At 41.5% G+C, this 18,092-nt stretch overlaps 1 protein-coding gene across 1 annotated transcript; it reads left to right on the top strand.

Annotated features, from left to right (window-relative positions):
• Positions 1-611: 611 nt before the first annotated feature.
• Positions 612-1,235, top strand: LOC109747153 (protein DMP5). The gene has a single exon (XM_020306242.1). It carries the CDS (start codon positions 612-614, stop codon positions 1,233-1,235), a length of 624 nt encoding a protein of 207 aa, XP_020161831.1.
• The last annotated feature ends 16,857 nt before the right edge of the window (positions 1,236-18,092 follow it).

The raw sequence follows: 18,092 nt of genomic DNA, 5'->3' as shown, positions 1-18,092 counted from the left end.
CCATGTCCTTGTTATGTGCTAGTTGCTTTTATGAACTACACCATGTCATTGTTATATTTCTTTGGCTGGACCACAGTTGTTATATGTCAATTGTCAAGTTATATTTGCTGCCTGATTCTCTGCTTATTTATGCCGAAATGCTAAATACGGCTTAGCTCGCTTTTGGGAAATCCAAATGGATAGTTATCCAGTTTTTCAGCACAGTCATAAAGTGCCAGTTTGCATATCATCATTGATGCTTATGCGTACATCCTATGCAATGTGTGTACCGATCGATATTGGATATTCATGTTATTTTTCATATCAGAAGGAATTGTTAATTTCTTCAAAGTCGAACAGATCAACATGGCTAATTTCTACAAAGTCAAAGGTGAAGAAGCATCATCAGTTAATTTGACGACGCAACCGATGTTCAAGGAGCACTAATTAACAATCACACGCATGCAATAAGCCAATAACTACTACTACCACCAGTATCATGTGGCTTCACCGGACGGCTACCTATACAAGTAGTAGAGCGAATGGGCGAGCAATGAGCTACCGGGCTAGCAAACACACACGGGCACGCACGCACGCACGCACGCATCCGAAATTACAGGTGAGCCGAGCGAATGGCAGCACCCGCTGGTGGCGTGGACGACATCGAGGCAGGGCACACGCCGCTCATCAAGCCGGCGGCGGCGGCCGGGGTGGATAGGCCGATTCTGGCGGCGACGGCGAACCTGACGCAGCTGCTGCCGTCGGGGACGGTGATGATATACCAGATGCTGGCCTCGTCCTTCAGCAACGGGGGCAAGTGCTACAGCAGCAACTGGTACATCACCATGGTGCTGCTCGTGGTGCTCTCCCTCTCCTGCTTCTTTTTCGTCCTGACGGACTCCCTGGTCCACAACGGCAAGCTGTACTACGGGGTGGCCACCTGCGGCCGCCTCAACGTGCTCAACCTGTCCAAGGGGGAGGAGGACGTGGAGTTCTTCGACATCTTGCCGGAGCTGAAGAGGCGCCGCCTGAGGGGCCAGGACCTTGTTCATGCCGTCCTCGTGGTGCTTGTGTTCTTGGCAATGGCGTTGACTGACGTGGGGATCCAGAACTGCTTCTTCCCGAACGCCGGGGAGGAGGCCCAGCAGCTGTTCAGGAACCTGCCTCTCGGAATCACCGCCTTCGCCAGCGTGCTGTTCAGCGTCTTCCCCACCAGAAGAAAATTCATCGGCACCAGCCATCAGGCTGCTGCCTAATTAGCAATTTAGCATACAGATGGGGTCAGTTGTGGGTCAATATTAGAGATGTGTCTCCTATGTTCTCTAAATTGTGAAATGGAATGATAGACCACTGGATGTGTTTGACTTTTTTTCTATAAATGGTTTGTAATCATTGGGATAATGAACACACAATTTATTTATTTCGACCGGGCTCTACCCCCTCTTGCGCAACGGATATACAGTTTCTTAGAGCATGTCGTGCTCAAAAATAGTTTTAGGGAACGAAGGAGAGAGAAGGTTTTAGGGCGCTAGAAAATTTCTGCCATAACTGATGATGTAAAACTGATGCCAAAAAAACTGGCCTTCTCCAAGTATTAAAACATGTTCGCATGTGATGGAAGAAACCAGGAGCCGCCCTAAACAGGTGTCGAAAGCATCGCTCTCGGTACACCAGATTTGTACCAAAATATTGAGCATCAGTCTATTGTGTCCATCTTGCCTCAACATACAAATCACCTCATGACCGACAACGGAACCATCATGCTTCAGTCTATTGTGTCCATCTTGCCTAATTAGCAAGCATACAGATGGGGTCAGTTCTTCTGGGTCAATAATTGACATGTGCCTCCTATATGGTTTGTAAACTGTAAAATGGAATGATAGACCAGTTGATGTGTTGACTTTTTATCAATTGTTTGTAATCATTGGATGATGAACACACAATTTATTTATTTTTCAACCGGCCCCTACCCCCTCTTGCACGACAGAGATATAGTTTCTTAGAGCATGTGGTGCTCGAAAATAGTTTTAGGGGACGAAGGAGAGAGAAGGTTTTAGGGCGCTAGAAAATTTCTGCCGTAACTGATGATGTAAAACTAGTGCCAAAAAAACTGGCCTTCTACAAGTATTAAAACATTCGCATGTGTCCGAAGCCGTCCTAAACCGGCGTTGAAAGTAGTGCTCTGGATACATACACCGGTGAGGGTCAGTCTATTGTATCCATCTTGCCTCAACCTACAAATTAAATCACCTCACGACCGACAACGGAGCCATGATCCTTCGGTCGCTTGTTCTAATGCATGTGCATCATCATGATCAAAGCAATGTCCTCATCTTCGTCCATCTCATATTCCTCTTCAGAGAAGGAATCATAACACACAGAGGATTCAAACAAACTCATCTACAATATACTCCTATATCGGAACAAGAAAAATGAGAAAATGATTTTTTTTACCTTACAGGCTTTTCATCGAACACCTAGCGCTTAAGGAGGAGAATTCCAACAGGTTGCTCGTCGGGAACGAGGTGGTCGTCTGGCTGGATAGGAATGGCCTCGGGTCAGTGGTGGAGCCAGAATTTTCGTGGAGCCTGGGCAAGTTGGACCTAAGTGTATAATCTAAGTGGATAGGAATGGCCTCGGGGTGTGTAGGGGAACGCAGCAGAAAACAAAAAATTTCCGACCTACGCACCAGCCCAGGACCACTATGGAGACTGCATACAAGGTTTGATCTTTTTCGTTACCGATTCGTAGCGCAGCGGGAAGTAGAGTCGATGACGATCGGCGGTGCAGATCCCCGCAGCTAGGATTTACAACCTCCCAACCGCGAGGATGTATACCCTCATCTGCTTCTCAGACAGCCCTCCGGGAGGCGGTCGAACAGCCCCCCGGACGGTGTCGCGGACAGCCCTTCGGGAGGACCTTCGAAACTCGAACGGTCACTCGGACAGCCCTCGGACGGTCACACGGACAGCCCTTCGGGAGGCACTCACGAACTAAGACCGAAACTACGATCTCTCTACAGAGTTGCACACATACGGTGTCATCTATCCGGCAGGGCTTCGCCGTCCAGAACTAGTTCCCACCGGAACCCAGACAACCTTTCGGCTCTACGAAACTATTTCGCTGCGAGGGAGAGAGAAGCCAGATCATGCATGGCACTTGTATGTGAGAAGGGATGATCCTTTAGGCAGCCCCCTCCACCCCTATTTATAGGCCAAGCCCAAGGGTGGCTTCTCCAAGAAGCCAAGGGGGGAAATACCAAAAAGGCCCTCAAGGTGACTTCTCCAAGAAGCCAAGCAAAAAGCACTTTCACTATTCATGACGACATTTTTCAGCGTCCGTTCGAACTGGAAATATTTATGTGGGCTCAGAACATTTCCAGTACCCACTAAAATAATTTTCAACGCGTTCCGAAACAATTTCGGTTTAGTGATTTTCATCTGCGAAAAGCAAACAAGAATGCGTTTTCACTATTCATGAAGACAATTTTTCGCGTCCACTAAATCCGAAAATATTTCTGTGGGTCTTAGAATAATTCCAGTACCCACTAAAATGATTTTGGATTCATTCTGAAACAATTTCAGATTAGTGAATTTCATCTGCGAAAAACAGCCAAAGCGGTACCGGCAGCTCCAAAACATTTTCGGTTTTTATTTCTGAAAATTCCAAAAAGTTTCCAGAATGATTCTGGCACCCTCCAAGAATTATCAGGCATGTGCCGAAACCATTTTGACTTAATGGCATACCCCGAAACAACTTTTTCGGTTTCACCGAAACTCATCCGGTGACCTCTCTCTGCGGTACGATTCCGCTGTCCGAAACTTCTCGGTGTCCGAAACTTTTTCGGTGATTTTCTCTCAGACTCCCTGTCTAGTATTCAGCAGATAGATGACCCTTAAGCGTGTGACCCTATAGGTTCGGTGAAGTATAGACATGACCTCCTGGAACCCCTTCCGATCAATGATCAACATCGGAGCCGTGGACACCCATATTGATCCCTATACCCACACGAATGAATATTCGAGTGAACCTCTAGTTGAGGTGAGCTATTCCTGTTGCTTCACGATATATCACAAACACCTGAGGTGAGATTTATTGCATCCCCGTGGGCCAACACTTTGTCCACTATGCAAGTTACCTCGTTACCGGTTTTGTTCTCTTTTCTCGTTTCGTGTTCCGGCATCCCCGTGATCAAATCACAAAGTGTCTGGCCAGACTATGATGGACACCGTAACACCGAGTGGGCCCGAGTATATCTCTCCATCGTCGGAGGAGCAAATCCCAATCTCGAGCTATCAAGTTACTTAACATACTTTCCCATGAACCCGTAAGCCGCCGTAATAGCCATCCAGTTACGGATGACGTTTAACAAACCCCAAAGTTCATGAAGCAAGCATGAAGAAACTCGATACTCTCATGGTCTAAGGAATTATGCAAACATTAACTATCTCTGTGTTATAAACCATTAACTTGTGACGAATGTATCTCATAGCATAACATCAATTCGGGTCGATTCAACACAAATGTCCTTCCTCACATTGTGCCCTCAAAGTTTCTTGGCATAGACATACCCATGATTGGGAAAACATAATCATCATGCAACACTTGAGCTAGTCTTAGAGGCACGACTAGGAATACATTTTACCGTTTATTATTCCACACGTGCATATGGGTTCTCCCCAGAGCCTTTATGGATATACGGGCTCGGGAACCACAGCAGTTATAGCATGGAACATAAACATAATTATGAACAGGGAGATAATCAATAACATTTATTATTGCCTCTAGGGCATATCTCCTGCAGACTCCCACTTGCACTAGAGACAATAATCTAGCTTATGCTAATGCACTTCACACCTGTGGCACACCGGTGTAAATATGCTTCGCTTGTGGTATAGCCTGATGTCCAACGGATCTGACGACTTCAGTTCCGTGTGTATCTTTGCATGTCCTCACGTTTCCACGTTTTCACAAAATTCATATTTTGTGTGGACTTGGCTTTGTATGTATGTGAATCACAGGTCGAACCTGGATTCCTCAGACTGAGTTATGGAGCAACTACCTGCAGTAGTGTCCCATTGTCAAAAGCCATCTTGGAACTATACTAAGTTCATGAATGAACTATATGATTCAACATCTTCTTTGTCGCTTCTAAAGCGTCAACATACTTAGCCCTTGTTATAGAATTCGCCACAGTAACTAGTTTGAACAAATTCCAACTAACTGTGCCACCACATTGTGTGTTACACAAAACCCTTAATTTAAATCGAAAATCGCATGGAGAAAAGATGAAGACTGTATCGATGTAACATTTTACAACGAACTCTTCATGATCTCTGCTTGCGAGAAAACCATGTCATCAGTACTTACTCTAGTACTCTGTGACATCTTACACTGTTGTCCCATGATCAGTAATTTGATCACTTTGGTATCCATAATCGCAACACCTTGGGAGTATCGGACATATCTGGTTGTTTTACATACCATGGAATACATGATTAATCCAAACACAAAAGTGTGTGGAATCTGCATCATGTATTTTACTCATCAGTGTTTTGGGACACCGAGTCTTGCAAAAACTCTTTCCATGTGACTTTGGCAAGAATCACTCCTTGGCGTTTTAAATGCTAAAAGGTTTTAGAATCTTGTCAATATGTATTCATTGCTTAGCCCCATTAGGTAAATCTATCTCCATAGATCATCATGCCTAATATTGAGGCTATTTAGCCTAAGCACTTCATCGAAAAACTATTTTCAAATGAAGTCCTAATTTGTGTCAAGAAATTTATTTCCAATTACCAATGTGCCAAGCACATAAGGTTTTTAGAAATATTATTACGCTCCCACTTACTTTCTTGAATTACAAGCATCTTCGTTACCCATTGATGAAGTCAAAACCCCTTTGACCATTTCATCAAAACACGAAGATTCCAACTCCATTTTGCTCTCTTCTATCCATTGCTGGAACTCTGAAGTTTGCATACCTACTAGCATCCTCTGGATCGACAAATTACTTTGGACTGTATCATATACAAGTCCTAGCTTTCATTTCCATCAGATGGAAATCCTTTTATCATCCATGTTTCATATCTCATGATTGAAATATGTATTAATTGCTAGTTCAACCCGAACCGACTTTAAGCATCGCTACGATGAGAACAACCTCATCGTAGTCAACTCTTGAACTTGTTATTTCAACAAGTCGAGCTTTATGGATAAAACATTTTATCCGTATCAGTTTTAAGTTCCATAAATATTCGTTAGACTCTAAGTCTTCCGAAAGGTGTATCAAGGCTTTAATCTTGAATCACTTATATGGAAACTAACTCGGGTTGTATTGGCATTTAGCCAATTCCGGAGTTAGGGCCCATCAACGCTTCCTTGTGTATCATAGGTATAATGTTGTCTAACAACAATATCTCGTTTGCGCACCTGAGAGGTTTGCACGAGCCTTGCCTACGTTGTTCAGCTGCAAGTTCGACCGAAGTTCATACATTTTATTGTAGAGACTTCCGTATCAGTCGCAGTAGGAAACTCTGGAATTACTTCCAAGGTCTCTTTCCTTTGATCTGATGACGTAGATACTATTTATCTCGTCGAGTTGCACTATTCTCCCACTCACCTTTTTGAAAGAACCATTCTCTTTAAAAGCACACCGTGTCGCGGCAAAACTATTTGCCTCGGTATAGTGAGGGAGGAATACCCAACATTTTGGTATAACCTACAAAGTAGCACTTGTCTGATTTGGAATAGGTTTGTAACCTTTTACACAAGCCCCATATTCCAAATGTTAAGAAAAGATATAAGATGGTTGGGCGTACCATACCATGGCTTCATTTCAACAGACCCGATGTAGCTCTTTTCAGTGTAAAAGCCGCAGTCTCTAAAGCATCACTTTAAAAGGGATAATGGCAAATTTATTTATGTCATCTTTGACCTTACCATGTCACAAATAGTTTGATTACATCTCCACGGACTTTCCACTTGCAGTGGTGTTCCGGGAGGTGCAAGTTATGAAACCCCTTTCACAACTCATCAGACATTCGCTAAACATGTAACTCAAATATTCCTTTGTGCAATCAAATAGCAGAAACATAATTTTCTTGTTACAATAACTTCTACTTCATTTTTGAGAACCTTTCGAATGATTTCAAAAGATCCAGACTTACGTCTCATCAAGTAAATATCCATATATCTACTTGAGTCATTTCTGAAGATAAATAAATCCACCACTAACAACACTTATCGGACTACACACATCAAATGTATGATCACTAATAAGTTTGTTGTTCGTTCCTTATGGCCTGTGAACGGTATTTTAGTCACTTCACTTTTCGGAGGAAAGTTGCAAGTGTCAGATGATTCAAAATCAAAAAGACTTCAAAATCCATCATAATGGAATTTTCCATGCGGGTTTCTCCAATGTGACCAAATATAGTGCCACACTTGTGTGGTATTCTTTTAGTCTTGCGACATTTAGCGTCAGTGTTATGGATGTATCATATTACCCTCAATATTCATAACATACATCCCATCGATGATGGAAGTATGGCCCTTATGTTATTCATAATACTTAACAACAATTGTTGTTTTTATGAACAACTCTTTTGCAACAAACATTGTGCAGTGGGCTAGAGTGTATGAAACTCTAAAATGAATTATGAAAGTAAACCCAGAGGTATTGTATTATTATCAATATTCATAACATACATCTCATTCATAATGAAAGTATGGCCCTTGTGTTATTCATAACATCGAACATAAAAAGTTCTCTTATGAACAACCTTCTTGCAAGATACCTTATGCAATGGGATAGAGTTTGTAAAACTCTAAATGAATTATGAAAATAAATACAGACGGCAATACACCGATGGAAGGTATAGTAACATTTACTATGTTCCCTATGTATACCTTAACCTCATTTCTAGCTAGTCTTTCAGGCCATAGTAGTTCTTACATCGAGTTGCAACAGAATGCAATCGAGCGGGCATTTTTGTGATGAACTCACAATACCCAAGAATTAGTGATTAACATGTTTAACCATAATTCGCAAGAACCATATCTTTGACCAGCCTTCTATACATCAAAAACTTGTATGACATTCATACATGAGCTGGATATTCCAGTCTTCTTTCCTTTTGCCTTTATACTTCTAACAGTTTAACTTTTAGTATTTCTCCTACTCTCAGAAGAAGCACCCAACTTAAGAGTGGCATTAGCCCCGGACTTCCTAGGCGTGTAAGTCATACTAACACCCTTTGGACACTTCCTTTCTCTTTAAGTTGTTGTTTTATTCACCTTTCATTATATGACAGGCGTTCTTCTGGATCCCTTTCCCAACAGTCAAATGCATAGTAAACACTTTTACTAATACTTGCAAACAAACATTGCTTTGTTTGTATCTGAAAATAATTTTCAGTTCCATGAATATCATATAACTATCCCAACTTTCGAAGTTTGGGTTTCATGGAAGCAAACATATTCCACTTGATCGTAACAGAATTCTAGCTTTTGGATCGAAGGACGAGAGTCACATGATCCATAGCATTAGCGGGAGGATACGGAAAGCATGCCATAGGACAAAGTCCTTCCCGGCACTTTTGAGGACAATCCTCATATTACGTTACCAATCGTAAAGTTTTAACCAGATATTTAACAGCTATTCAATTTTAATAGGGAAGGTGGAAATGCGAGCCATTATTCTACAACTATTATGCAAGAAACACTTAGACAGTGTTCATAATTAATTGCACTGAGAATTAAACATGTTAATTCAACAGTGCGCTCCCACTCAAATCAATATCTCTCACAATTAATTTTGAGTGATACAAGATCCAGACTTCAATTCATCGCCATAGAATCATCATCTCATAACGGGAATTTTAATCGGTAGGCCAACTTGCCGATCACATCTCTATGTGACTCTTGCTCATCTTTCGATCCGTGTGTTCCGAACTCAGGACGATCCTGCCATGAACGTCAAGACAACCAAGTGATCTTGCTGCGAGGTCTGACCTCACCCGCCTCACACTTCTCTAATCGTTCGTACCCATGCATCCATGGCGCACCCCGAAAAGATAGGTGCCGTGACGGTGCTACACTTGGGAGAACACTAACTACTTGATATTTTAAGTGAGAGATCACCCTAATAAAAGCGACTACCGCGCAATCAAGAAGGGTGCATCATAAGGGATAAACATCTCAGGAAATTCATAATAGCATGATATGGTATAGCCCTTTCTGACGGAGAAGTATTTCATTTCTTCGTCTTCGACATTCGCGTCGGTGTTCACCTTCGCGAAGATTGCCACCACCTTGTCGATGCACCAGATAATATTGCTATCTCTATAGCTAACAAAATAATGCATTACAGCAAGGTTGACACGCAGGTCATTAAAGTGCACTCATATGGCTCCAGCCATCATGCCGAATCATGACACGCAGGTCATGTTAATCAAATTACATCATATAGTCATCTCATACATAATCGAATTAGTATGAGCACTGCTATACCACATCACATGCACATCCTGCAAAACCAAGTTAGACGCCTCTAATCGGTTTATGCAAAATTTATTTTACGTGGCTTCTAAGGTTTTGACTTAAACCGCAGCTACCAACATTTTATCATCAAGTATGATTATTCAGGTTGCTAGATTAACATCTCGGGGTGTATGAAACACGGGATAATTAAATCCCGAGCCCCATACTAAACTTCGTCATACGCATGACCCCCGTGCAGATCATATCTGCAATGCCCTTTCATCTGCGAATTTCATCTTTCTTTTGACTACGGGAGAACCCAAAGAACTGATAGCACTTCCATGATCAATCAGGATCACGGATTGCCAGAACTTTGTCAAATTCCACCATGCTGTCTCGAGATTGAGAAAACGCAAATTCTAGGGAAGCAACAAGAACGTCGGGTAACAGATTTCATCTGTCACCCGCATAAATAATTTTCAGCAATATATCTCATCCACTCCAAAATTATATTATGCAATACCCATACATCTCTATGTATTCTAGATCGCAACCTGCATCTACGCATAACCTGGCTCTGATACCACTATAGGGAAACGCAGCAGAAAACAAAAAAAATTCGACCTACACACCAGCCCAGGACCACTATGGAGACTGCATACAAGGTTTGATCTTTTTCGTTACCGACTCGTAGCGCAGCGGGAAGTAGAGTCGATGACGATCGGCGGTGCAGATCCCCGCAGCTAATATTTACAACCTCCCAACCACGAGGATGTATACCCTCATCTGCTTCTCAGACAGCCCTCCGGGAGGCGGTCGAACAGCCCCCCGGACGGTGTCGCGGACAGCCCTTCGGGAGGACCTTCGAAACTCGAACGGTCACTCGGATAGCCCTTCGGGAGGACCTTCGAAACTCGGACGGTCACACGGACAGCCCTTCGGGAGGCACTCACAAACTAAGACCGAAACTACGATCTCTCTACAGAGTTGCACACATACGGTGTCATCTATCCGACAGGGCTTCGCCGTCCAGAAGTAGTTCCCACCGGAACCCAGACATCCTTTCGGCTCTACGAAACTATTTCGCTGGGAGGGAGAGAGAAGCCAGATCATGCATGGCACTTGTATGTGAGAAGGGATGATCCTTTAGGCAGCCCCCTCCACCCCTATTTATAGGCCAAGCCCAAGGGTGGCTTCTCCAAGAAGCCAAGGGGGGAAATACGAAAAAGGCCCTCAAGGTGGCTTCTCCAAGAAGCCAAGCAAAAAGCACTTTCACTATTCATGACGACATTTTTCAGCGTCCGTTCGAACTGAAAATATTTATGTGGGCTCAGAACATTTCTAGTACCCACTAAAATAATTTTCAACGCGTTCCGAAACAATTTCGGTTTAGTGATTTTCATCTGCGAAAAGCAAACAAGAATGCATTTTCACTATTCATGAAGACAATTTTTCGCGTCCACTAAATCCGAAAATATTTCTGTGGGTCTTAGAATAATTCCAGTACCCACTAAATTGATTTTGGATTCGTTCTGAAACAATTTCAGATTAGTGAATTTCATCTGCGAAAAACAGCCAAAGCGGTACCGGCAACTCCGAAACATTTTCGGTTTTTATTTCTGAAAATTCCAAAAAGTTTCCAGAATGATTCTGGCACCCTCCAAGAATTATCAGGCATGTGCCGAAACCATTTTGACTTAATGGCATACCCCGAAACAACTTTTTCGGTTTCACCGAAACTCATCCGGTGACCTCTCTCTGCGGTACGATTCCGCTGTCCGAAACTTTTCGGTGTCCGAAACTTTTTCGGTGATTTTCTCTCAGACTCCCTATCTAGTATTCAGCAGATAGATGACCCTTAAGCGTGTGACCCTATAGGTTCGGTGAAGTATAGACATGACCTGGAACCCCTTCCGATCAATGATCAACATCGGAGCCGTGGACACCCATATTGATCCCTATACCCACACGAATGAATATTCGAGTGAACCTCTAGTTGAGGTGAGCTATTCCTGTTGCTTCACGATATATCACAAACACCTGAGGTGAGATTTATTGCATCCCCGTGGGCCAACACTTTGTCCACTATGCAAGTTACCTCGTTACCGGTTTTGTTCTCTTTTCTCGTTTCGTGTTCCGGCATCCCCGTGATCAAATCACAAAGTGTCTGGCCAGACGATGATGGACACCGTAACACCGAGTGGGCCCGAGTATATCTCTCCATCGTCGGAGGAGCAAATCCCAATCTCGAGCTATCAAGTTACTTAACATACTTTCCCATGAACCCGTAAGCCGCCGTAATAGCCATTCAATTACGGATGACGTTTAACAAACCCCAAAGTTCATGAAGCAAGCATGAAGAAACTCGATACTCTCATGGTCTAAGGAATTATGCAAACATTAACTATCTCTGTGTTATAAACCATTAACTTGTGACGAATGTATCTCATAGTATAACATCAATTCGGGTCGATTCAACACAAATGTCCTTCCTGACATTGTGCCCTCAAAGTTGCTTGGCATAGACATACCCATGATTGGGAAAACATAATCATCATGCAACACTTGAGCTAGTCTTAGAGGCACGACTAGGAGTACATTTTACCATTTATTATTCCACACGTGCATATGGGTTCTCCCCAGAGCCTTTATGGATATACGGGCTCGGGAACCACAACAGTTATAGCATGGAACATAAACATAATTATGAACAAGGAGATAATCAATAACATTTATTATTGCCTCTAGGGCATATCTCCTACAGGGTGGTCTTCATGACGCTGGGGAGCTGGGGGTTGAGGTAGCAGCTGGCGTCGCCGCATCGTCTGAAAGCTGAGAGCTTCAAATAGGCGTCGGGGGATCCCAAATAGGCGTCAGTGGTGGGGGTTGTTTCGGCCATCCAGAGTAGCGGGATTGGGGCAGAGTGGCGGCTGGGCCTGGGGTGGATGGCGGAGTCGCAGTTGTGTCCTGGAATGGCAAGATTCTGGCGGTGGCGGTCGTGGGTGAGAGGTTGATGGGGTGGTGGCATGTTTCAGCTTGGTAGTTGGCGTGCGTCTGATTTTTGTGGTAGCCGATAAAAGTGCTGCAAATATGCGGCACATGTGGCCAAAATATGGGGCTTCCCAAATTAATTTTCATTACTATTTTGATATACATCATTGCTGCAACACGATTTTTGGTCCAAATGCCTTAAAGGGCAGTTTTTTTAGCTTTTCGGTAACCTGTCTATTTTACACCATCTGTTGGAGATGCTCTTACACCCCACACAAAAGAGAGGAAATATGGTATAGTGGACACCCAATTTATCTTTTCCAACCATTCTTACCCTCTTTTCATTAATTTCTCAACGAAAATATTATTTCTTAAAACCCACACATAAAAGAGAGGAAAGGGAAAGATGCTAGCGAGCCGGCAGAAACCGCTGCGTTGCATTTGCTGACGAATACACCTTATGGGACAAAAACCTAATACCACAAGTTCAATTCAAACTAAAGGAACGACAACCAACCAACAAATAACACAACATAAAGTGACAAACTCCAGGGGAAAAACACCAGCTAACAGGGGCCAACGCCAGCTTCACACATCAAAGATATGTGCTCCAACAACCTCTGCCTTCATTTGTTCCAAAAGAACATCTCCAAGGGGCCTCCCCATATCTGCCCATTAGTCCAGGCATAAGGTTCAGACAAAAATCCACAACCCAACAGGGCCTCCCCGTATCTGACCATTTGTCTGGACCGTCCAAACCGCTCCAAGCTCGCACCGCCGTCCATCCCCCTAACCTCTGTGCCCGAGCCGCATGGATCTTGGCTCTGCGGAGTCCGTGGCATTTCCCACGACGCGATTGCCGAATTCGTAGAGTTGCGCCCTCAAGGCATTTGAGAAGGCGGTTGCGGCGAAGGTAGTCGTCGGGTGGAAATGTCTGTGTATGCACCCTCGCTTTCCTCTTCCTCGCTCGTGCTCGTGTCCGTGCCGGTCAGGCACGTGCCCTCTGCCACACCTGCGTCCATGCTCGTGGACAACTCTAGCATGAGATCGCAAAGGTAGACCCTCCCGGAAGGTTTCACCCAGGACCTGGACATCAACACAATCGATCTTGATTCATCGTACCTCCAACTGATCGACACGAACACTCATTATTTGAGGATATACCCCCAACTCAGGTTTTTGACCCCGTATGGTTATTTAGGAGCAAATGTAAGATGATAGGCTCATTGTAATGCATGTTTAGGATGAATACATGATGGATATGATCGACAACGGTCAAGTGGATCCAGATTTGGAGGTTGTTTATCAAAATTCGTTGATGTTTGATGTTGGGAAATTGCCAGGCAAAAAATGTGATGAATAAAGGAAGTGTATACACCACAAAAAGAAGATACTTCGTTGTGCCATGCTTGGTTGAATACTAGCAAGGAACCGATGGAATGGAACAAAAGGGCTCAAAATATTGGGACAAATTTCACAAGTATTTCCATCAATTCAAGCACTATGTGCAACCGCATCTAATCATAAGTGACAGCTCCAAGAATCAATGAACCAATTTTTGTGGTGCTTATGCTGAAGTGGTCACTAGGAACTAAAGTGGCATGTGGGGCCCAGAATTCATTTAAGTTTTGTTTTCTCTACCTTGATCATCACCTCTTTTTTTGATTGCTTCATTTGTTGAAAATGTTGACTTGTAGTTTTTTATATATTTGAGGTTGGCCACCACATTGTTACCATGAGGGATGGAAACGGGTACCTATTACTCACCTACCCGATGCGTAGAAACTCTATTAGGGTAGAGGTATGAGACAAAAATTACCATGTGTATATAAATAGGGAAATCCCAAACTCATTTGGTAGAGAGGGTATAGTTGTGAGACCATTCAACCCATAGCCGCGTACCCGTGTACTCGTACGAAAATGTGACAGGTGGGCCTTCCGTATTATTTATCCACATACTAACCCTATTTTTTTACCTAACCCCGCTAGGTGCCTAGGTGGAAACTTTATTGTCATGCTTATTTTGTGTCCTTATGCATGGCAAAATCACTTGTATACTTCATGGCGATTTTGAACTTACAATGTATGACTATGTTGTTGTATATGACTGTGTTGTTATTCACCAAGAGGAAGTGCTTCTATTTATGAGAATGTGTCACTCTTTATGATGTGCTGTATTTATAAATTGTGATTATATGTTGTTGTTCATGACTATGTGCCACTCAAGTTGATTTGTCTCATACGTTGGTATTTTACCCATTTACTCTGTCAGGTGGCTGGTATGAGAAAAAATTGCACCCATTTGTGGATATGGTTACGGGTGACTTGTAAGCTTAGGGAGGCGGATAAGGGCTCTACTCGTACCCAAACCCAGCGAGTGACATCCTAATACCATCAAACTACAAGAAGCCATATACTTTGTTGCATTGTTGGTTGGTGTTGAGTGGAGAATCCAAGAAGTAAGATCTTTCTGAAGATCTAAAAAATTTAAACAAAAAAGGCAAAACAGTGATGGCTCAAGCTCCCAACAATTTATTGGGTTGGATGATGAAGATGAGACAAGTGGAGGTGTAAGTGGACTCAGGACGAGCCGAAGAGAAGTATAATGACGAGGGACAGAAGTGGGAGAAACATAAGCGTCTAGCAAAACGTTGTCCATGTGTGCAGAGCTCTCTTCCAACAAAGATATGAAAATGGAAAAAAGGACTTCAAGAAGGATAAGGAGGAAAGATACAAGCTCTACTTGAATGACCAAAGATAGAGGATGGAGTTCTAGAAGGAGATGGTGAGGGAGAGGTTGATAACTAAGAGGAAGAGGAAGGAGTTTGAGAAGATGAATGTGTGGGAGCATATGAAGCTCGAGAAGACGAAGGCGATGGACAACATTTGGGATTGAGAGATGGAAGTGAGGCTAGCAAGGATCACCGAGGAGTCGAGCATCATGCTTAAACTAGCCTAATGGATATCGATGCCAAGGAGTGAATCATGGGGGAGGCAAAATGACATCAACTGTGCAAGAAAACCTTTGATATTTTTGTTTTATTTGTCTGGATGAATTGTTAAACTATTTATCATGGATTTAAATTGTTGAGTCATTTGACTTGCTAATTGTTGAATATTTCTGTTCAAATGGTTCTGTGCAATATTTATTATTGAATGTGTGTTAAAATATGAGGAAAATAGTAAAAAAACATGAGACGAACAAACAAGACGCCGTTGTAGAGATGGATATTTTTTTTGAGAATTGTAGAGATGGACAAATAGGGCTCTCTCTGGTGTACGTGGACATATTTTACCAATATTTGCTCATTGCTTTGGAGGTGCTTTGACAGACAAGGCCATCTTGCAATGTGGGAAGTATATCTCGCCTACTGTGAGACCGAGTTCCCTCTCGCAATAGGCGATCCATAGGATGAGCATCCCAATTAACACTTACACAAGCGGTTTTGCGAAGGTTATGCACCGCTTCATGCAACCTTCCATTGGTATTGGGAAGGGACAACATGTCGACTTTTTTAATACGATTTTTTCGCGATGAATTTTTTGTACATTGAACATGTCTTCAGATAGATGAACATTTTTCCAAATAGATGTTCCAACATTTTTTAAAATACATGAGGATCATTTTCTTGAATACTCGTGTTATACATTGTTCATATACACGCAAACATTTCCTTGAAACACATTGAACATTTTACCATACACGATGAACATTTTTATCAAAACATCATGAACATGTTTCTTTAAATGTGTGAACATTTTTAAATGTCATGAACATTTCTTTAACCTTGAGCAAACAAATACTTAGAAACATATTAGTTTTCGGAATGTATGGACATTTTTTAAAACAGTGAAAACAATATTTTTACATTCTCCAAACAACTATACAAAATCCGATGAACCATTTAAAAAAACTAAACAAAGTAATTTTTCCATATATAATACTACTTGGCATAAATTTTATAAACATAGTTAAAGTAGGAAAGAAAACAAGAAAAACAAAAAGCCTCACACTGGAGAAGAGAAAAGAAAAAGCATGTACCGGTGTGGCCTATTGCTGTCCTTGAGACAACCGAGTTGCTGCATCGAAAGCCCCTCTACAGGGGCACCCCTATGTCTGGCTTCTAGCAAGACCTCTGAAACCCTCACGGAAGAGGAGAGCGAGACGGGACGGCCTAGGCAAGCAGGAGGCCACAACCTTGTTTTTTCTCCACATTTTCTGAGTTTGTTTTTTGATTTAGTTTTTTATTTTTATTTATACGTTAAAATATTGTAAATATACATATTACAAACAATAATATACAAAAACATTTGAAAAATATTGGCAAAGCATTTGAAAAATATTAGATGTGAATAAAGAAAATGTTTATCATGTATACAAAAATGCATACCAAAAAAAATATGAATAGTTTTTTTTGATCATGTATATAAAAATGTTAATCAAGCTTTAAAAAAAATGTTGAACAAGTTTTTGAAAAATGTTAATCAAGCATTTCAAAAATGTTAAATATGCATAGAAACAATGTTCATCATATTTAAAAAAAATCAAAAATATTTGATCATATCAATAAAGTGTGAAAATGTACAAAAAGGTAATTACTATGCATTTAAAAAACATTAATCACAGATTTGGAAAATGTTAAAAAAATATTTACAGTGTTTTAGAAAAACCATAAACTTATATTTTAAAAAGTTAGACATGTATTATAAAAATATATTAGATATATAGCAAAAATGTGTATAAAAACAAATCAAAACCGAGGGAAAACAAAAAAAAAATGGAAAACAAGAAAGAAACAAGAGAAAATGGAAAATGAAGAAGAATGAAAGAAAATAAAATAAGTCATTGGAAACGGAGAAAGAAACAAAGAAACCTCAAGCAAACAAGTAAAAAAAATCAATGAGAACCCTGAAAAGAAATAATTAAAACCAAAGAAAAATAAAGAAAAAGAAAAACTAGTGAAAATATAGAAACGGAATGACAAAAAACCAGTGAAAAACAGAAAACCCAATGAAAAACCGGCTCTTTTCCTATTAAGTAGGTCGCGCCCTACTATTTTCTATGAACCCGACACTAGCTCACTAGCTAGTAGTGTTGCTATCGTGCCGGAGACCGGAGATCGAACCTGGGTGCTCCCCTTTTTCTTCTCTGTTTCATTTCTTTTAAAGACACGCTATTGGGTCAGCTCGGAATTGTAAATGCTTATGGCGAGACATGCTACCGTCTCGCTTGATGCGAGATATAGTCGCCCGATTCAGGCTGTTTTTTTCGCTCGTATTTTCTGGCGGATCTGTCCCAGTAAAGAACCGGTCATTTTTTTCTATTTTGGAAATATATGAATTTGAAAATACTCATGGAATTAAATGAAAATTATGAAATTTGAAAAAGGTCACGAATTTGGAAAGTTCATAAATTCCAAAAACTTTCACAAATCCAAAACTTATTCACAAATTAAATAAAAACGTAAACACTTAGAAAAATGTTCGCAAATTTTAAAAAATTATTTTAATTCAAAATTGTTCGTGTATTCAAAGTATCACACAAATTTGAAAAGGTCGGCAAATTTGAGAAATTCAAAAAATGTTCATGTATTCAAAAAAATCATGAATTCAAAAAAAGTTTGCCATTTGAAATTAGT

The sequence above is a fragment of the Aegilops tauschii genome, chromosome 7, assembly GCF_002575655.3.
Source record: "Aegilops tauschii subsp. strangulata cultivar AL8/78 chromosome 7, Aet v6.0, whole genome shotgun sequence".
NCBI classification, from domain to species: Eukaryota; Viridiplantae; Streptophyta; class Magnoliopsida; order Poales; family Poaceae; genus Aegilops; species Aegilops tauschii.
The sequence above is the reverse complement of the archived record's forward strand: the minus strand, read 5'-3'. Positions and strand labels throughout refer to the sequence as shown.

Coding starts and splice junctions, on each gene's coding strand:
- LOC109747153 (XM_020306242.1), top strand. CDS start 612: ATGGCAGCACCCGCTGGTGGCGTGGACGACATCGAGGCAGGGCACACG.